Raw genomic sequence first — 21775 nt, forward strand, 5'->3', positions numbered from 1 at the left:
TGTGAGTCTATGATTCTGCAGCTGAAGGTTGCAGGTTGGTTTGCTTCTCCTCATTCATTTGCTTGCATCTCATACAGCCTTCCCTGGTCCAGCTGGTGTGCTGACCATAGTAAATGGCCACTTGGAGGTCTCACAAGCAGGCCAGTGCAGAATGGAAAAGGCTATTTAGAGAGCTCATGACACCCCAGCTCCAGAAGGATGCTCACACACAATGGGACAAAGCCTCAGCTGTCCCCATCCGGTACTGGGAGTAGTCCTGCTTCAAGCTGCAGCGTGGACTAGGGATCTCCAGCCATCTCTGGCAGACAGTATTTCAACTGATGCTGTGAAGTTATTCACCTATTTTTCCCACAGCCACATTTGCTCAGTTTCCAGCTCCACCTCTAAATGTGGTACTGATGCATTCAGCCCACTTGGCTAATGCCTGGAAAAAAAAACAGGTCTTCCCAGTGTAAAATGAAGGCAAAGCCCAGTATTGTGATTTGTGCAAATACATTTGAGTTCAGATGCTTTTTCTTTTCCACAAACTGTTTTTTTCTGCTCCATACACTGAGGTTTATAAACTCTTTGTCATGGCATTCATGTGTCCTTACACCTGTGCAAAACTTTCCAGCCTTGATATGTAAACAGCTGAAGACTGCCTCGGACTCTTGAAGACTGCGTTTTGGGATAGCTGACTGCTGCATGTTATAGTGGTGACAAATCCTTATTAGATGCTTAAGGGATGACTTTGCTTTCTTGCCATCTCCATCTGATTTTGAGGCGTAATGACAAAATCACCAGAGCAGGCTGTGGGAAGAGCAGGCTGTGGGAAGAGTGATGCATTCCTGAGCTGGGTGAAACAACTGGTTGTGTGGAGTGTTTGCTTGGGATCACATAAACACTTCAGACTTGAAAGAACCACAGTTTCTAGATCCCAGTTTGTTTATATTTAACTTTGTAGATTTTGCTTACATGTTTTGCTAGTCTAACTCTTGATGCTATACTGGTCTGACTGGATTATGTCAAAATTTACTGTTTACCTGCACGAAGGTACAAATAGTGGTATATTGCAATGAAATGTTTTGTATGCAAATGAAATGCTCAAGCTGTTCATTAGGTTTGTAGAGAACAAATCTCAGTGACACCGAAGGGCCTTGGTAACAATTACTGTCCAAGCTGGATGAAAAACGGTGTACATGAAGACAGTCAATGTGAGAATTCACCTCAAAGGAAACTTGAGAGCCTGAACAGACTACCAAGAGCAAGCTAAATCATAATGCAGCTATTAGCGTTTTTAATGTATAGTGGCACTGATTTCATGCCCTCGAGGAAAACCCCTCTGCTGCTCATACTTTGATTCTTCCATTGCTGTCGTGGGTGCATGACACTTGTTCTAGGGACGACCCTCCTCCGGTCCCCAGGTACAGCAGGAGGACGCGGGCACACGCCCGGCGTTGCTCGCGGCCCCCCTGCCTCGGCAATAAACGCGTTTTTATGGGGCGCGCTGCGGCCGGACGGGCGCGGGGTCCCCGCCTGCGCCCGAGGGGGCGGCCGGAGCGGGGCCCGGCGGCCGCCGCCGCTGCGGGGAGGAAGGAGCGGCGGGCGCGGCTGGACCCCCGCCCGCTCCGCCCCGCGCCAGCTCCTCGCCGCCCCCGGCCGGGCGGGCTGCGGGAGGGAGGTGGCGAGCGGCAGCGGAGGGAGGAGGGAGGGAGGGACGCGGGGCGGGGCGCAGCCGGCGCGGAGAGGGGCCGCTCCCCCGCCCGCTCCGCGCCCGCCGTCGGTGCCGGTGAAGGCGGCGGTGGCGGTGCCGCCGGCTCCCGCCGCCCCCCCGGTCCCGGCCCCGGCCCCGGCCCCGCGTCCCTATGGCCGGGCAGGAGTGGGACTGGTTCCAGCGCGAGGAGCTCATCGGGCACATCAGCGACATCCGAGTGCAGAACCTCCAAGGTAAACCAACACCCCCGCAGAAACCCCTCCCTCCGCCCCCGCGCCGCCCCGCTCCCCGGCCCCTGCTCTCCCCGCGCCGGTCCTTCCTCCCCCGCCCGCCCCCCGGGCCGCCGTGCGCGGGCTCCCGCAGCTCCGCGGGGCGGGGGCGGCGCGGCTGCGGGGCCGGGGGAGGAGGAGGTCGGCGGGGCCAAAGTTTCCCCCGAACGCGGCGCCTGCCCGTCCGGCCGCGGAGATCCCCGGCGCTGGGGAGAGCGGCGCCGGGCCCCGGGGCAGGGACGGGGCGCGGGGGCTCCGCCGCGTTGGGGATGCTGCGGGGGTGGCACTGTCTTGTTCCCCTGGGCGCTGCTGCCACCCACAGCCTCCCCCGAGGGCCGTCGGGGTGAGGGTTGCGGGCTCCGGCTGGGCTCGGGGAAGATCTGGGTGGCCGGGGGCGCCGGGGCTCACCGTGCCGCGGGGTCCCCGTGGGGCCTGGCCGGGGCGCCCCAGCTGAGGGCAGAGCCCGCCCGCCGCTCCCCAGCGCACATCTGGGGTCACTCGGCCGCGGTCAGGGCACGGCTCCGCGATTTGAAGCGAAGCCGCTAACTATCAGAGGACTAAATTTGATGTATCTTCTAATAAGCTACTGCTGAATAAACATGGGCAGAGCTTTTGGATAAATCATCTGCGAGACGCTCTCCTGTTCTGCCACAGGCGGAAGGGATGCAAATACCTGGCTCTGAATGTATATCGGTATCAATGTAGCCGTAGTAGTAGATCCTCCAAAGTTATGTTTGCCCCTCACCAGGTAACTCCTCGTGACAAGAAAGGACAGCACGATTCGATGGAAGAGGAAAAAAACAGCAGTGGTTTATGGGAGAACAACTTGTTCAGTGTAACATACTGATCTTAATCAATAGCTCACATAATACTGCGATGTATCTTCATGTTCCATAAAAATAATAGACTTGAATCAGAGGTCATTATCTCTTCCTGGCTGTGCATAATTATATTAAGGCACTGTCTACTGGCAGAGCAGTACAATTGCTGGAAATTAGTTTCAGTTTGGTTTGATTATAGAAGATATATAATTTATCAGAAAAGAGAGTCAAATTAGCCATTCTTTCAGCTCTGGTGTATTAATGCAGTTAGCTACTGATGGGGTCACTCCACATCATTTTGACTGCATCATCCTAACCTCTGAAATTCAGATTGTGAGTACAGTCAGGGCCGTTGATTGTAGGTTTCATTCCCCTCGGGTTTTGACCGTCTCTCGTTACATTGTAGCTCTATGTTTCTGGCTTCTGTCTCAGACCCGTTCGGTTCTGTGTTAACATGGCCGGCCTGCCTCTGATCTCTTGCTGCTCAAAACTGTAATCATTAAGCCAAGTTTAATCCTTAATTCATGGGCATCTTTGAGAAGGAATACAAAAGTAATCTGTTCCTAGAAAGAGCAGTATGTTTTGGCTTTGCCTTTCAGTCATTTGTGAGAGAATGGTTAATTTCTCTTTCTGGAACTTAAAATGCATGTGTACAGATGCACACAGCCTTATCTAAAATTCCTGTAGCTGTGTAGGAGAATGTCATCCTACAGAGCAAATTCCTTTGAATGACATTATGTTCATGAAAAAACCTCCTGTTCTCTTCTTATCATCCAAGAAAAATTTTGAAACATGTATCACCTTGCTTGCACTACTAAATAGGTTTTTAAGAAGCTTCATGCCTCACACGAGCTCTTATAGGGCAGAAAAAACATTTGTTCTAAGGTGCTGCTCCAAAGCAAGTGATAATAGCAGTCACAAAAAATATGATTTTTAACACATAGTTCTCACATTATCTTCTAGAGATGAAAAACATTTTACAGATGGTGAGTCTGATACTCGTGAGAGTGTGATTTTTGTCGCTTGGGAGCTTGGTGGCAGAGCATGGTGCTTCTCTTCAGAACAGTTTCTTGTAAAATAGCAGCATATGCTCTATGCTCATATGAAGTAATTAAACTTTCTTCTGCTTTATAATTCAAAATTCATTCTCTCCTCTCAAAACAATGCCATCTGAATAACTGCTAGTATCGTTGTCTATCAGTTGCAGAATCAATAACAGCTTTGATGTGCTAGAAAGTCAAGAGTTTAGGCTGAAAAACTAGGTGAGGACAACACAGCGTTTCCATCAGCATCACCAGATCCCCCCAGGGCCCTGCTGCCCAGAGCCACATGAAGGACCTCATGCAGTGAAGGTCCCTGTCTGCTGCTGCATCTCCAGCTCTTGCAGTGCTCTCTTGTAACACCAGCTGTGTTTAGAGTATCAAGTGGATGGTTTGTCTTATTCCAGAATGCTCCCATTCAGAGGGATATTTTGCATATGTGTAGGTCCCTCCTGGTCTCTGGAGAACCAATCATGTTAATACAGACCCAAGAAGGAGTAAGGAGAAGATGGGAGGCACCAGCTAAATATTTGCAGATATGAACAATGCATGCAAACACTGGCATGTCTGCATGCAGGGGTGGAGACTTCTGGGCTGAGCCACAGAGCCAGAGAAATGTGAGGTGTGCAAGGCAGACAGAGGCAGTAGAGTCATGCTGTGTCCGGGCCATCCTGTCCAGCTTGGAAGTGCTGGAAAAGCCCAAGTGCTGATGACTCAAGGGAGAAAGGGTCCTGAGCAGCCTAGCTGATATAAAGGTTTCTGCAGGAATCATACAGACATCTGCTGTAGTAGTTTTCCATACCCTTTCTGCCTGTTTTAAAAGTGAAAATTGTTTATTTCTTTTGCAAATTTCTTCATTATGTCTTAGCTAAGCTATAGAGCATCTCTGACATGAATTCTATTTGAAGACAGCATATGTTATTTCAGTCTGTTGCATCTTCCCTCTCTAGCTTGGTTGTTCCACATCCAGGAAGAATCCAAGATGCTGGGAAATGTCTGCTCACATGAAGATGCTTTTGCATCTTGCATCTCAGTTTGGTGGCATTATCCCACCAAATTGAGATGTTGTTGGTGCATGTGCTGGCTGCAGAAGTAGCTTCAGGAACTATATGTTCTGTCATGGGTGAAATTATGGCTGCTGTGGGTTTTTCAGCTCTTTCATAGGGAGACTAAAACTGACAGCAAGGGGTGAAATTTACTAAATTGGCTGAACCATGGGGGTGGAAAAAAAGAATGAGTTTAAAAATGGAATTACATCTTGATATTTAAGCATGTAATTATGGGCTTCTATTTTCCCTTTCCATCAAGAGATTTGCTATTTTATTTTTTAAAAGTAGGAAGTGACATTTCAAAACTGTGTCGTCTAAGTGATGCTAAAAGCCAGGCGCAATTCTTCCATTCTCAACAGAGGTGATTTCAGAGAACAGAAGCAGAAGTGACAATCTAATGGAGAAGAGGAGAGAGGAATATAAAGAAGGAATAAACACTAGGTGTGGCAATACACAAAACCAAGTTCCTCCCTCCCAGTGTGCTCGGTTTCTAAATGCATTTAATAAACTGATACCCTCGTGCTCTTTGTTCTGTTTGTATATTCTCCATAGTGGATTTCTCCACATACTGAGAGAGAAAAATTGAAAGCCTGCACAGACTGTACGAGCACATCATCAAGCAGGGGAATGTTCAATAATTAATTTCCTGCCAGGAGATGTTTTTTTCCTCTTTATTTCTTCCATTACGACACCACTGGGAACATTTTGTTACAATACAAGAATATTTTAAAATCTTCTGTAGTGTAAGCTTGATTTAGGATCATCAAAATTATACTTCCTTGTGTGGTGAATTGCACTTGCTAGAAAGAAGCAACATCCTCATCCCCTTTTAGACCATGTGTTGGTTGTGTGCTTTGCAATAGTCTAAATGTGTGTTGAGTAGTACATATCTTTTCTTCCATTCCTTGGAATGAAATATGTAGAGATGAATAATTGTGCAGTCAGATGTATCATCTCTGGCAAACAAGTGCTGCTACCACAAATGTAAAATAATTATGGTTTAATATTCATTTTGTATATTTCTAATAGAGTAGATGGGCTGGGATGGTAGAACTCTACCACTCTGCTATCAGAGGTGTCATGGTTGTCAAGGTCCTGCTGCTCCTTATTTCACTACTCACTCAGGGTTTGATCCAGAACTCACAGAAACCTGTACATGTTTATTCCTTGGTTTCTGTAGATTTCAATATTTTTTTGAGTTTCATTCTTGCTCTGCTGAGGGGTACATGGCCTTCAAAAGTATTTGGAGGGCTACACAGTAGTATATTGTAGCATTGACAGAAATAATGGAGAAAAAGAAGGGTGACAGACTGGAAGAAATAACGTGAACAATATCAACCCCATTGGTTCCCCTTCCTTGCCATAGTTTATATCTCTGGGTGGATCACTCAGTCATAAAGTCCCAGCACTCTCTGATTTTGCTTGACTACCTGTTTGGATCCTTGAGATCTAGACTTCATAAGCTTTGGACAGTAGTAGAAACTATAATTGTCACTAACATGAATCTCAGCATCTTATGAGGCGACGGATTCTGAAGCCTCTGTCTGAAGAAGTAATACAAATGCCTAACTCACACAAGTTAACTCTGGCAGTGAGAATATCTTTACTTTGTGGGGGCTTAAGCATCACTGATGCATGACCAAAGGCAGGTACTATAGTCAGTCTTGAAAATGTTTCTCTCTGTACTTTTTATTTATGTATGAGGCTTATTTTTAATGACTTTTGCACTTAACTACAGAGAGTAATAATTTTCCTTTAATTACGAGATACAGCAGCATTCAACTTGTTTGCTGTAGTTTGACATGCTTTTCAAATACATGGAAATTTCATAAGTACAAGGAAACCTTTTTAATGTATCCATTCATTCTGACAAAAGTAAGGTGCTGTAACTTCATTACTTTAACTCTTCTATAACTTGTCACCATACTCAGCAGGATTTCATTCTGCCTGTAGGCATGTTCATTTAGTGGAGTTCTTAGTAGATTCAGGTGACATTTGGAAAGATTAAATTGTCTGGAGAGCCTTAGGCAAAGCACTGTACAACTACAAAGTGATCCTATTCTATATAAAAGTTAAGTTAAATAGGCCTGAGAATTATAAATGGGAACCCCCCAAATAAAGATTCAGATCCAGGCATAAGAAGCCAAAGTTAATGCTGGAAACCCAAGTGTCCTAGTGGGTATGGTCTGTGTAAGGGCAGTCTCTTACCTGACAGTATTTGTCAGCCATGGAAGGAAGACTTACCTGCTCCAGATGTAGGAAACCCTGGCACTGAAATAAAGGAGCAGTAAGAGGTGAGACAAAGTGCAGATTGCATGTTTCAGCATGCAATTTTAACAAAGTTAATGCCTGATTTCTCTAACAAATTAGAAGTCTGGGCTCTCTGTCCCATTGAATGGATGAAATGACACCAAATTCAAATCATGCCTAGTAGCTCCACAGTCACATGAACTCACTTGTGTACTGACACCTTGTCTTAAGAGAGACTCTGTTTGGCAACTGCATGGACCTGACTCGAGGCATGGGGTTGATGTGCTGTCACTTACCAACATCACCTTCTCTGTCTTTTCTGGGTGAGCTGTTGTTCAAGTGCCGACCAGTCTCAGCATTAGGAAAGCTGGTGAGATCTCAGATCATATCCCTTGCCTGAAGTAATAGTTTAAAAATGACAGCCTTCAAAATACTGTGTTAAAACTAGTGATGATTTTAAAATATAATGGACTTTTCATAGTTCTCCTGCTTGTTTTTTGTTTTGCCCACATGATTTGGACAGAAATTCAAACAATTTTCTTTCTCCTAAGGATAATTTCAAGGTTATGTCACTTGCCTTCTGAAGTATGTGTAGCATTTATTTTGAAAATATTACAAAGAGATGACTTGATTTCCTTTTTCTTACTTTTAAAGACAGACTTTTCTTGGACTAGAAGAAGCAATCTTGGGCATTTTGGCTTGTCAGTGTCCATTTAGATATTATTTGTTTATGTCTGAAGTTGTTGAACCTTACTGTTGTTTCAGAATTATTCTTAAGGGCATATGTCTAAAGGGAAAGAGCCAAATATCTGTCTTGTCATGTAGAAATCAAAATTATCTCAAAACTGTATTTAGGAGCAGAAATTATCTGATGGGCAGTGAGATGTGTGTCAGTGCTGGGACGGTGAAGGGCATCACAGCACCTTATAAGAAATAAGTGTCTTTTTCTACATGTCTCTGTACCTGTTATTCTATTTTTATATCTCCCCAGCCAGTTAAATGAAGGAACTGTAGGTGGAGGATTGCAGGATGAATTTTACTTCATTATAATTGCTACATATTTCTGTGCAAAGAGCTGAGCTGTATTTTAGCTGTAGTTTGAAGCTGTATAGCCATGAACAAAAGTTTAAATTGGCATCTTCTAGTGATGGTTGTAATAGCAACAGCCTGGATAGCTACAGAGTGAGTGCCTGTGGACCTGTAAGCTTTAAGCAGAGGATTTCTTTATAAAACCAGAAATCCCACTGAATCTGAATAGATGTCATCAAAAACACTTAAAAGATAACTCTAATCCTGTGCCCATTACTTAATTTGGTAGCATGATTCAAGACATATTTGTTATAATAATGTAGTACTTTGAGGGATTCTATTAATTTTCCACTAATTATTTTCAGACATAAATTAAAATATATTTTATGTCGTAGTATCTTGAAAGTTACTCCTGATGTTGGTCAATGTAATTCAGACCTAGTATACTTCTGAGGAATGAGTTACCTTATTTTTTATACTTTTAATACTAGCATCTCTTACTGTTAGCAGTGAGAAATGAGACCTTTCTAGACTTTCTAGCAAATCTAGTGTTGATTTACTTCATTATGTTTTTCTCTTTTTGTAGTGTAATTGGTAATATAACTCCAGCTGTTTACAAAATAAATGTTCATTAAATATGTTGTCACAGAGTTCATTTTAAAAACAAAGATTTATATACCAATCCTCTTTATATTTAATGCATTCATCCTTTTGGATCTTCATTTTATCATAATTAAGACTGTGGAGGTGAATGCATTTTGTAGTGTCCAAAGCTGCTCTTATGTAAGTGTCCATTTCCAGGAAACACGTCTGTTTAGATGCTCCATATGTCTGAGTTCCTCTTGAGCCCTGCTAAGGTCAGAGATGCTTTACCCACACGCAAGGAATGGCCCAGATCCATTTTTACTCTTCCAGCCTGTTTGTCCTAAGTTTTCTTCAAGAGATGCACGTAACAGTGCACTAACCCCCCTGACGACTGGGAGGCCATGTGTTATTCATATGTTGTGAGAGCCATATCACAGCCTGAAGTGTCCATTTCACAGGACTCCAGCTGAAGCTCTGAACCGTGGCCAAAGCAGAGGGAGTAGTTATGTGCACAGGCTGTCTTTCTGTTGTGCACTAATGGCCAGATAAAGTATTTTGCCATTTTGTTTCAGTCCTTTTGAAGAACCCCCTAATGTATGTCAATTGGTGTTTGGTGTATGCTGTCAGGGTAGTTCACAACTGAGGGATTATTATGCTTCTCTTGGCTCAGTGAAAAATAGGAAGGGCAAGAGAGACCTGGCTCTGTGACAAATGAAAGCAGTGCCAATGAAGATAACTTAAAATATGATCCTTCATATGACTGCATCTGGACACATGATTAAAGTTTTCTGGCTCTTACTGATGTTCATGATAAACATGAACTGCAGTTGTAACTTAATAAAGATATAGCATTTATAAATAACATAGTATGAAATGTCCACTTCAGACTTATTGTCTTAAATACAAGGAATGAAACATAAATCTGTCTGGGCTGTTTGCCCAGGGAGAGTAACAAAGCAAACAGAAGCAGGCCCATGGGGAAGAGTGTGGTCCTCAGAAACCTAGATAGTGCAGGAGGGACTGTGGCCAGTATTTTCATGTCTTACTTGAACTTGGTGAAACATAAAAATCCTGCCCAAATGAGAAGATGATCTTTCAGAGACAAAATTCTCATTGACTCTCGCTTTTTGATAAGGCCTATTTCTGGTACAAAACCTGAGAGATTCCAAGAGTAACTGGTAAGAGTAGCTGGGAAACATTTGGTCCCTCTCCTTGTTCTCAGGTTTCAGGCTGTGTAAGGGACTTCCTGGCCCGATAATTAGTGCCACTGAACAACATTTAGTTCCTGTTTCTCTCATTTTTTTTCTTTTTCTTTTTTTCTTGTTTGCTTTTTGTTTGGTTGTTGTTGTTGGTTTGGGTTTTGGGTGGTTTTTTTTTTGTTTGTTTGTTTGTCTGGTTTTTTTTTTTTTAAGATCTCTCTGGATACAGGACAAAGGATTATTTGAAGTTTTAGATTCTTGCCTGAGCTTTTCTGTTTCTTCCCATTATAGAAAAAAAAGTTGTTAAGGGAGTTGATGTTGGTTAAAAGAACTTGTGCTCAGTCTTCTGACAGAAGTTGTTTGGTTATTGACATTGGAAAGAAGACAGAGTATGATTTTTTACTGGCTAAACTGCATTTCTTCTTGTGAAGGTAGACAGTCTTTTTGACATACTAAGTGCTGGCCTTTCAAAATTTCAAAACATTATGTGTTTCCTTATCAGAAGGATTAAAGAAGATAGGAGATCTTCATTCAACAACTGTGTGTATGAAGAGAGGAAGCACCATGTTCTGGTTGCTAGCACAGCTAAGGGATGCTGTAAGATCCTTTGTCTAAGCTGCAGCTGACACTATCAGTCATCATGAGTTTGTTTTAATTTAAGAATTTGAAGGTTGCACCAGTGTGACTCTTGTGAAGTCAGGAAGTGGTGGATGGGTTGACCCTGGTGATGGGAGCCCATTTCTGCAGGAGAAGGACGGTGCATGCTTCGTGTCCACACCCAGCCAAGAGGGGCTGTTCTCAGGTGCTGAGAGATCCCAGTGTAGCTGGGGAGGTCTGGGAAGCTGATATCCATCTGTCTCAAAACTGGAAACTAATTAACACAGCAAGTTATATTCAGATCTTGTTTTAACTGGTCAGATCTTAGTTAATTTCAAGTCCTTGACACCCTTTAATTTTGGGAAAGGTCAAAGCATTATTTCATTGCCCATCCCACAGATGGCTCTAGAGCAATTGTTTTTCACGCAGGATCTCAGCTTTTTTCATGCACAGTGAGTCCTTTGCTTTATGTTGAGGCTGATTACGAAAGCCAGTTGCAGAAGCAGTCTGGATGCCCACAGCAAGTGCTGATGAGACCCCCTTGCTGCGTCACTCAAGCCAGTAAACAGCTTTGTCATTTGGGCACTTAATTATGAACTGCATGTTCACTTGACCTCTTATATTCTCATTTCACTAATGAACCAAAGCTTAGGAAGAGTGACTGACTTCAGAGCTGCAGCAGTTTGGCCTCTTTGAGCCAAAGTTTCCACTCATTTAATTTATCATACTAATGATCAGATTTGGAGCCTAAACACAGGAGCTGCATGGAAAATACAGCGTAATGTGCTAATGTGATGGCCACATGACAGAAAGATTGGTGGGGGCTGCTCACTTCTTGGCTTTCTGGTCCTGCTACACATGTCTATTCATGCATGCAGCATCCTTAAAGAATGAAGGGGCTGTTATGGATGTGGAAGTAGGATTTAGAAATTCTGGTTTTACAGAGAGGGTCCAAACTCGACTTCTGATACTCAGATAATATTGATGCTTTCTTTCTTACTGCTTTGTGTTTGTCTTAACTGAAGCTGAAATGTGTTCCTACTGCATTCTAGCAGGGATTTATTTCTATTTTTTTAGTGTTTGAGTCTCTCATGTTTTCAATGTATTTCTCTAGATGACACCCTTAAGTTAAGCTTGAGGATAAGACACATGAAAGCCAGAGGATTGATTTAAATTATCCAGAGAATCTAATGACATGCTTTTCTATGTATGAACATGGAAAATTTTGGTGGAGCAGGCCTTGAATCTTGGTATTCTCTTTTCAACGTGACCATTGGAACTACCTGACCAAATTCCTTTCTTCACATCTTCTTCTCTCCTTCACTATGTTACAGCAAAAGCTAACAATGTCCCCTAACAATTCACGTGAAGTGTAACACATATATACTGCCTTCTCCATAGTAAGGCTGATAATTACCATGAAGCTACAGACCCATCTTTCACCCCAGTATGTGGTGTTCTCACGTTTGGTGGCAGGTGGTTCCCCTCTGGGTTTGCATGTGCTTGTTGGTGTTCTGTGCAGTGCACACCAGTTGGTGTGAAGGTTAACTGCAATCAGATTTCAGTTTGGCTTGACTTGGGCTTTTTTAAATGAACGAAGAACAAAATATTTGTAGAATGGAATAAACCTGCTTTGTTCTACTTTTTCCCCATTTGTGAAGATGTATTTTTTTGATGTCTCATTTTGATAATTTCTATGAGTTACTAGTTATCATCTTCAGGTAGAAACTCTTTTTTTTCTTCAAGGGCTTTGGAGTTACCTCAGTTAAGATCCAAATTAGCTGTGCTCCCTCTGGTCCTTTGTACTGTGCTTTCAGTTCACTGAGTTTCTTACAGAAGTTTTGTTTATTTTGTTTTGAGTATGTGTTTCTAGAAAGAAGATAAAGTAAAGCTGGGGAAGGAAGAAAACTTCCTGCTAGATGGAAGAGGGTAATTAATGACGAGCATCTCCAGGAACTATAATTTGTTTTCTTTGAGAAATGTATGCTAATAAAAGCTTTCTGCTTGCATGCATAAATGAATCAGATTAAATTTTATCCCAGCATGAACTTGCTGTCAATTCATGCTCTTCAGTTCTTAGAATCATCCAAATGTTATTTTAACAGAGAGGAGTGCTATATCCATTGCCCTGAAACCCTGTCTGCCTTGTGCACAGGTCTGAAAGAGCTAGGTGGGGTAGAGAGGAAGACTAAGGAAGAGCTTGCCGAGGGCATGGAAAAGGCATTTTTATTTTGTGTGAATGTAGGGAAATATCTATCAAAGGATGTGTGTCTGCCCTGGATGATCATAGGAAGATGATCATATGTTCTGCAAGAGAAAGAAATCAGAGAGTTAATAAAAACAAAATTAGAAATAGGACAGCAGTCAGATTCTGTATTTTCTTACTGCAAAGGTCATAGAGGAATGAGGCAATTAATTGCCTAACCTTTAGAAGTGGTTTATAATGGAAGCTCTGCAGTATCTGAGAGCGTAAGCTGCCTTGATTTGAAGCAAGTTGCAGCTGCTGTATTGTGCAGTTACAGCTTCATAAATAAGCCATTCTGGCCTGCTCCTGGAATATTCCTTTCCTTCTTTGTTCTCTATTCCCAGTTTCTCAAGCTCTTTGGTGTTTGGACATCTCCATCTAGGCTTGGTTTCATTGCCTGAGCAGAGCAAAGCATTGCTGTTTAGTCTCATTCTTAGAGATGAGTTATTAATACTAAGAGGAATGAATAAATGACAGTTGCTTTGCTGGGCACCTTCCCCCCACCTTCTCAATCTTTTTTCCACCAGAGCATGGGAAGTGCTGAGGCCTGGTAAGTCCTGAAATAGCCCCAAGTCTTCCCTGGGCAGGTTCTTCCCACTGCACACAGGCACTGGCTTGTGATCAGCATGTGCGTAGGAGCTGATCCATCACTTAAGGCTTCTTTGGGAACCCCAAAGAACAATAATATCCTGTTGACTAGGATTTTACTATTTATATCCATCAGCTGAGCAGCCACCTCCTCTGTCTCCTCCTTAGTTACCAGTCTGTAAATCTGTCTTTGGACCACATTGTCTACTGCATAGTTGACAACATGATTTTTAATTTCAAGATGAATTTACTTGAGACACTTAGAAGAGCAACATCGATGACGAAAGGCGTCAGCTTTTTTTTTTTTTGTTAATCTGTTCACTTTTTGGACATCAGACAAAGAGACTGGCAGGAAGCTAACCTAAAAAACAAAGGTTTTCATTAGGAAACAGTACAATAACAAGAGGAAAGCAATCAGATCCCTTATAGGTATCTGACTGTGAAGAAGTGCTGACATGCACCTGTCAGATGAAAGACTGAATCCTGCCACCCACATACTGTCCTGGCAGTTTATTTCTTTCTTTTTTTTTTTTTTTCACCCATTTTTTTTTTCTGCAGCAGATTTTCAGTCTCCTTGAGTAGAAAAAGTATCAGTTTCTTCCAGAAAAAACTGGCTTTGAAACATAAGGAAAAACTGTCAAATTTAGCCTGGTATTTTCTAGGCTGTTTTTTCAAAGACGAGCTTTTTAAGAGAAGCTGTACAATTTAATTTGAAGAGAAAAAATACAGTATAACCTGTGGGAGTCAGCTAGAGTGAAGTGAAAATAAAGCAGTTGTTTCACTGCAAGCTTTTATGAAGATTTTTGAGGCTGCTATCAGAAAGCAAAGTGTGCTAATAATGGAACTTAGTTACAAAATCCAGCTTCTTTTGTCCCAGTATGGATAAACCTCTGGACAGAGGGGGTTAAACCTGATCTGAATCAGAAAGGGCCATTGCTCCTCCTTGGAGCTAATTTTAACGGTTTGAATGTAGAACACTTAGTTCTGTAATTTTGCTTTTGTGCCATCCTGCATGACCAGAGACCGGCTCTTTTCTGAAGACCTTGCTAGTATATCCACCAAGGAAGCATCATATAGCTCTTGGCCTCTTGGTTCCCTCTTTTCTGCACTTTGGAATGTGATGGTTCTGCCCACCTCCCTTCTCCTGTGCTATCACTCCCCAGCTCTGCCTTTTGAGGTTTTCCAATGCATATATGTTCTTCCTGTTAAAGTACTGCAAGTACTGTTCAGCACTTAAAAGAGAATTAGACTCAGAGAAACTGGTATATTTTCTGAAACCATTTTTTAATTATAGTGAAAGCTATGTACTTATAGAAAGTTTGGAGTATTTTTGCTGCCATCTGGACACCTAAGCTTGGACAACAAATCACTTTTGACATAATGACGACAGTGTATAATACTGTGTTCTTCTAACCCATGTCTCATTAATGTGGAAGCACATGGATTTTCCTGCAAAATGGGGATTCACCATCTGTGCTAGTATTCTTTGCATGAAGTGAAAGCCTGTTCTTTGTGTTGTGATTGCAATGGACCCATTCTGCTTTCACTGCCTTCTCTCTTGGACCAAATGAATAGGTCACAGAACAAAATACCTCTCACCAAACACTACTTACTGCTAATGCTTATTTACCTTACATCCAACGTGGGAGCTATTAAAGGTGGAACTCTCAGATTAAGTGACATTTTTCTGCTGTTCCCACTTTCATTTCTTTATGCTTTGACATTCATTGGCTTATTTGGGCTGGAACCTCTGGACTTGGGGAAACTGTGAATTCCTTGTATGCCCCTTGGAGATGTCAAAACCTAAGGGACAGTAGCATTAAGAAACAAAAAGTTACAGGCACGTTCATAAAAGGTGTAGGAGAGAGTTGCCCATTGAGTGTGTTGCAGCTTGGTTTGAATCATGTTGCACATCAGTTATAAAGTAGCTTAGAGGTTATTTGCCTATACAGCTGGGAATGGTGTTTTCATCTGATCTAAGGCTGGGGATCCTCAGCTTCACTGTACTTTATCATTGATGTCTGAACTGCTATTTAAATTCTCCTGCCTTCATTGTGACTCCTTTTATATTTATGGAATAATAGTTAAGGTTCTTATAAAGAAGGTATTGCAAAGCAATCTTTTTACCATTATGCAATTTGAAGTATTACAAAAAAAGTGTTTATATGCTCTGAAACTTTATACCACTATCATATTAACGGATAGCTTCATTCATACTCACAAGATGGTACTGATGGTTTCCCCATGAAACCTGTCAAGCCTAGGGATCTTTCATCATCTTATTCTTTCTTCATCTCTGTCAAGTTCTTTGTTTTCCTACTGTTGGCACTGAGAAATAGATGGAACATCTTTAAATAATAAAATAAGTATATTAGCACTAAAAATTTAATCTGCGTCAGTAAATTTAATGATGTACTGTGACTGAGCAAAGTACAATTAAGGGGCAGATTCTATTTTCTTGTGCTTTCGGTAGTTTTACTTCTGCAATCTCATGGAGATAAGTTGCTTTATGGAAGATATAGATCTGTGTTTTATTAATGAGTTTTTATAGTAATTTTGATACATCAGTAAATAATACCAAAGGGGCAGGAAAGGGCAAAAAAAAAAAGATTTTTTTTTGTAAATTGATTCAGAGTATCAGTTGATGGGTTAGACTCCTCTAAGGGCACTGTGAGGGAAGACAGTTAAAACAGGACAGCAAGAAGATGCTGGGGCTGGAAGCTGGACAAGCTGGTGTAGAGGGAAGGTGCCTGATCCCTATGCTTTGGGGGCAAGTCCATCTTCAGACACAGTGAATGACTTACTGGATTTGGTAACAAATTTGAAACAGCAATAGCAAAGCCTTTCTTAGGTCCTTAAGGCAAAATTCTGGTGAGGTTTACAAAGAAGAGCAGTGGCTGGTGATGGTCAGAAGGATATTATCATAGAATTGGCTGGAGTAGTATTTTCTGAAATTAGAGAATATCAGTAGGAGAGACTTGAACATGTAGGTAGACAAAATCCTATGATTTTGCCTGCTGGGATGAAAAAATCCAAAGCTGCTCACTGGGGACGTGGAGGAGGAGGTAGTTATAATATAGGAAGCACAAAGATTTTGATGCTTTGTTCATGACTTAAATCCACCAAACCATGTACTTGGGCAAACTTCAATAACTATAAGCTATTAAGCTTGCCTTCATCCTTCCTACTTGTCATATGAATTTCTTTGCCTGCAGCTGGGATCTGATCTTGCACCCACTGAATTTTTTGCCATTGAGCTCAGTGAGGCTAAATCTGGCTACTGCAGTGGGGGAACTGCTCATCTCTGCCTGTCTCATGTGCACAGAGTTGCATGCTAAGGCTCTGAGCACACAGTGAGGGTCCTCAAAGGGCTGCAATGTGGCTGGAGGCAGTTTATATAAATGTATCTGCCTGCAGTTCAAAAACCTGAATGTACAGAACTATGTACCAGAATTAAATCTAGATCCTCGGATCAGCCTGATATCCCATACACTTGTCCTGGGTTGGCATGTTGCCAGGTGAGCCAGCAGCACACCTGTGCAAGAGGGGTGATGTGGAAGCCCCTGGGTGGATGTTGCAATGCTTTATGCAGTCATTTGCTTGGCTGTAGGAGTCATTCTTATGGCTTCTGGCCTATTTCTCAGCAAAGCAATTAGCAAGTCCTAAAGGTCTTGCCTCAAGGCTTTCACAAGCCATGAATTATACATTTTATTCTGTATCCTGCTTTTCCTTTCTCTAACATGCTCTTTCTCATCATGCAATGTCTTATTTTCCACTCCCATAAAATCTGACAGCCTGGTGCCCAGAGCAGGGGCACAGGAAAGCCTTTTTGTCATCTATTTCCAACATACAACTTCTTTAGTTAGTTGGCTGGTTGATTTTTTTCAGGTAGTGTTTATGAAAGGAAGTCCTTGTTGCAGACAATGATATCTTTAGGCTATTCAGTGCCTTCCCTTCTGAGAGCAATACCAATCTGCAGGGCATTCAGCAGCCTGCTGCTCGCCTGCCACCATTAAAACACATGTTTAGAGTTTATTTACAGCACCATGGAGCCATCAACGTGGCCACTGCCACTCTGGTCTGGGGCAGCTAAGGAATAACATAGGCTGTATCAACATGTGTACCTTCAAAAGTTAATGAGAGTTAACTTTCCTGAAAGTCAGCCTGGATGCTGGTTCCCCTGAAGAATGAAGGGGGCTCTGCCTCAGCTGTTCATAGCTAAATGTAAACTGAATTACAGATATTTTTTTCCTCTGCTGGTGTTCTACATGAGACAAGGTGTTAGCAGTGCGGATCTTCCATTGCACCTTGAAGTCAACCCAAGTCCTGACAACAGAAGTGGATGCAGAGAAAGCAGTGAGTGTGGCAGAGGAGGGGAGCCTGAGTCCACACAGTTGGACCAAGCATGTGCTTTGCACCAGGATCAATATCTGGGCTCATTCACAGCTGCTGGTGCTGGAGGCTGTGCTGGGAGGGGCAGGCAGAGGAGGCTTTAGCTGGAAGGGCTGAGCACAGAGCCCTGTCCTGCTGGAGCACTGGGGCTGAGGCTCATTTGTCTGTAATTCTGGTTTTTGCTTTTGACACAGCCTTGAGGCATGGAGGACGAGTTGTGTGGCTACTCTAAACAAAAATAGGCTAGGATTTAATTTCAAGAGTATTTTCCTGCTTTTCTGTCTCAACAAAAGCTCACTGGGGATGCCTGAGCTGCTGTTAATAACAAGGATGCTGGAAAATGACCACATGTGTGTGGGGATGTTTACTCTACAGCTGACAAAGCAGGGTTATATACTTAATAGCTGTATAACTATAGTGGTTTCTGTAAGCAGTTTATTAGGCCTCTCCAGACTTTGAGGATGCTCCAGGGAAAATGCCTACACGGCCCCATAGCTATACATTACCTGTTCATCTGCTGATCCATGGGATGCAATTATTCCTCCAGGCTCACAGAAAATGCTCTCCTAATTCAGTGCCGTGGCAGTGAGTGTGGAATGAAAGATGACTTTCAGCCACTTCAGGAGCTTGCTGCTGCCTCCTCTCAGGAGTCCCTAAGGAATCCTGTATGCCTGCAAGGGAGCCAGCTCTTTTCTTAAATCAGTTATTTGGGATACAGACCTACCCACTCTAAATGGTAATTCTGGGCAGTGTCAGCTGGGAGGCAATTTGGTCCCAAGGCCCATCATTTTGCTGCTGGGGATTCTCCATGGATGCTGAGATTGCAGCACGTGGGGGTGGGGAACTCACAGATTCAAAGCCTGTGCTCGTCAAATTACACAAGCTGTGTTTCCCAGTACCAGTGTTCTCATGCTTTCTTTGCCCTCCTGCACTGAAAATCTTGTTTAGTTAACAAAATCAATTATAAGCTGAGGCTGCTTTTGGATTTCTAGTAAATGTAAAATTTAATTGCTAGGATGAGAAATATTTCAGTACTGAATTTAGTGCCATGGTATAAGCAAGGCAAGGTTTGTAGGGAGAGGTAATGCCTTTTTTTAAGGCTGGCTGATAAGTTACTTTGTTGTTTTTCCTGATCCTGTTTGTTGGCCTAATAAAAGCTCCCACCTCATCTCAGACTTTTTTTGGTGGCATGCTTATCTGAGCAACAGAAATCAATGACATTAGCCTAGTGCAAGTGGTCATGTTTCCAGACTGGACTATGAACCAAGCAAATAAATACAATGCTAATTTGTATAAACCCAGTTTATTTATTGTCTTGCTTATATTGCTTTTTTTTAAATCTAATTTGTGACCATTAAGAAAAAAATTAAGTTCTTTCATTTTTACAGGGTAATCTCTTGAATCAGTACAATGAATACATCATTGTATTTTCAACAGCCTGGCTACAAATAAGTGAGGTTACAGCAGTGACTGACTGAGAATGACAAGTAACAACATAGCCAAGGCCCAGCCTGACTGCAGATGCAAAATGTGAAATTTGGCCTTGAGAGGTAGTAAGTGGATAAATTAAACTACACTTGTAAGCAGGAGAGCACTGTTTAGCTGTACTGCCATAACCTGAGTTTTCCCAGCGATGCCCAGTCCCTGAACAAAGTCAACCATCTGTGCTTCATAGTAAAAAGGAACACATAAAAATACCTATCCGGTCTGCAGCTTGCTAGTAATCCCAGCATGTATAATGTATCAAAACAAGAAGTTTCACTGCTTGAAATGCAAATATTACAAATCATATATACATTTTCCCTAGTTTATTTGACTGTGTAGGGCGAGGCCTATTTAAAGTTCATCCCACCTTAGCTTATTTACGCATTGAAACTCCTTGAGGAGTACTTCAGGGAGGAGGCACAAGCCACGGCTGGGAGATGCCTGAGTGTTTCCTCAGCCCTTGCCAGGCTGTTGACGTTGTCCCGGGATCATTCATTCCCAAAAACAGTGTTAGGATTTAATTCATCTTTTCTGTTCTTGCAATGGCTAGCACAGCAAAGTTGAATTATATTTTAATTTACTAAAGCAATATTTAAGGTACAAAAGGCCCACGTCTGGAAGGACACTGGTGTAAACAGTAGGAAGATTGAACTGCTCACTTACAAACTAGTTCAGCAAATGTTTCCTTGATCAGTACAGTCCACTTCTATCTGCAGCCACCGTAGCTGCTGGTATTACATGCCTGGAAGTTCCCTCCTGTTGACTTAGCTCTCATTAAAGCTGTGCCTTTCTCACAGCTGTGACTCTGAACGACAACCACTGAGTTGTGGCACTTTTCAGGGGCTGGATGTGATCCCTGAACCTAGCTGCCCTGTCTAATAAGAGTCCCAGGACTCTCTTTACAATTTTGGCTCACTGGGTGGCATTTCCCTTAAGCCCTAACTGGAAGTTGGACCTTCTCAGCTGGTCATGATTTCCTCTGCAGCCGTGACTTTTCCCTGGGTTTGATGGTTGTTTGCAGTACATGAGAATGTGAAATGCCAAATATCAGTCTGGGAAAGCACTCTCATTTGCTATGAGAGAATTAGGCTCAATTTCAGCCTCTGCTGTAACTCCGCAGACACAGAAAAAGGTTTGGAGCCAGTGATGTAAACACTGCAGGCTACAGTGCAAGCCCTGCAGCTACCGAGGTGGCAGGACTAGCAGGGGGGAGACAGAGGTCACCCTGATTTCCTTTTGACAGGGTCAGCAAACACTAATCCTTCTCTGCCAGGGGAAAGTTGCTCTGTTCGCTCGTGGGGAGTCCTTGGTCACGTCAGCCCATGTTTATGCACCAAACACAGTATGAGAGCACATAAAAGAGCAGTGTTGTCAGCTGAGCCCTCCCGCCCTATACAAACACTGCCTTGTTTAGCCAGCTTGGCTCGTCATTTTTATTTCATTTTGGCAGCTTAACTCCTTTTCTTATTCTTCAGTGATGTTGGTAGAAGATTGTGTTCCATCTATTAGTTGCATGTAGTATTTGCTCGTTGTGTCTGCCTTAGAAACCTCCAGGTTTATACATCTGCACCATCCCAGGTGAAGACTGCAAGAGGTGATTCCCCCCTCCACCCCATCACTGTATATTCTGAACTTAACCTGATCTGCTTATCCACTTTCCTGGTTTTCTTACTAAATGCAGATTGAATATCAAGTGCCTATGCACCGGTAAAGCTATTTGTCATAACTGAGTCCATCAGGTTAATGCTGAATTAACAGGACAATTAAATGAAAAAAAAACTCTTGGGTATGATTGCTCATGTAGGCCCAATGAGCATTTTGCTGTGGAAAAAGAACTACTCTACCAAATCTGAGTTTCTGTTACTCTACAAAAGAAATTTGTCAGATGATTGCAGCTTTTGATTATTGCTTCATTCCCTTGGCCTTCCCCATCCCACCAGCTTGAATTCACTATTAAGTATCACTAAATAATCTCTAAAAATCAGAGTGCTGATATTTGCAAACCTGCCCTTGCAGAGAGGTCATTGCTTTTCATTGTAAAGGATGCAAATGTGCAGCAGAAGGTAACTCTAGTCTTTTCTCCCTGAAAAAAATATTTCCAAAGTCAAGAAGAGAATTTTTGTGTGCAGAACTTACAAATAATACTCAAAACATAACTTTCTTGTGGTCATGCTGTTTTTAAAGAACCATTGAAGTGGTATTGCAAAAAAAAAAAACAACCAGTGAAAAGCCCCCCATCACCCCATTCCTGTAGGTGCTGATTCTTCTAGAGGTACCTGGCTACAGTTTCCCTGTCACTGCAACCTTGGCATGGTGTGCCACCTTGAACGTGTCTAAACTATGCTGAGCTTGTCTGTGAAGAGACGGGAAGTGCTTCAGGGCAGAAGCTTTGTGTGTGTGTGTGTGTGTGTGTAGCTATGCAGTCTGGATCAAACTCTCTTTAAGTTGTACTAATAATTAACCCTCAGCTTGTAGTAACTATCCAGCATAATGATAACCACACTGCTGGCTCCTGTCCACAGGGTTGTTGGGT

At 42.6% G+C, this 21775-nt stretch overlaps 1 protein-coding gene across 3 annotated transcripts in view; it reads left to right on the top strand.

Annotated features, from left to right (window-relative positions):
* Positions 1 to 1759: 1759 nt before the first annotated feature.
* CLMN (calmin) overlaps positions 1760 to 21775 on the top strand; it is a 75399-nt gene continuing 55383 nt past the window's right edge. For all 3 annotated transcript variants that reach the window (XM_053980651.1, XM_053980653.1, XM_053980652.1), the window contains exon 1: positions 1760 to 1926. In XM_053980651.1, the coding sequence (XP_053836626.1) occupies positions 1845 to 1926 (82 nt within the window). In that variant the 5' untranslated portion in view covers positions 1760 to 1844. The remainder of the gene's footprint in view (positions 1927 to 21775) is intronic.

This window comes from Vidua macroura, chromosome 6 (assembly GCF_024509145.1).
Source record: "Vidua macroura isolate BioBank_ID:100142 chromosome 6, ASM2450914v1, whole genome shotgun sequence".
NCBI classification, from domain to species: domain Eukaryota; kingdom Metazoa; phylum Chordata; class Aves; order Passeriformes; family Viduidae; genus Vidua; species Vidua macroura.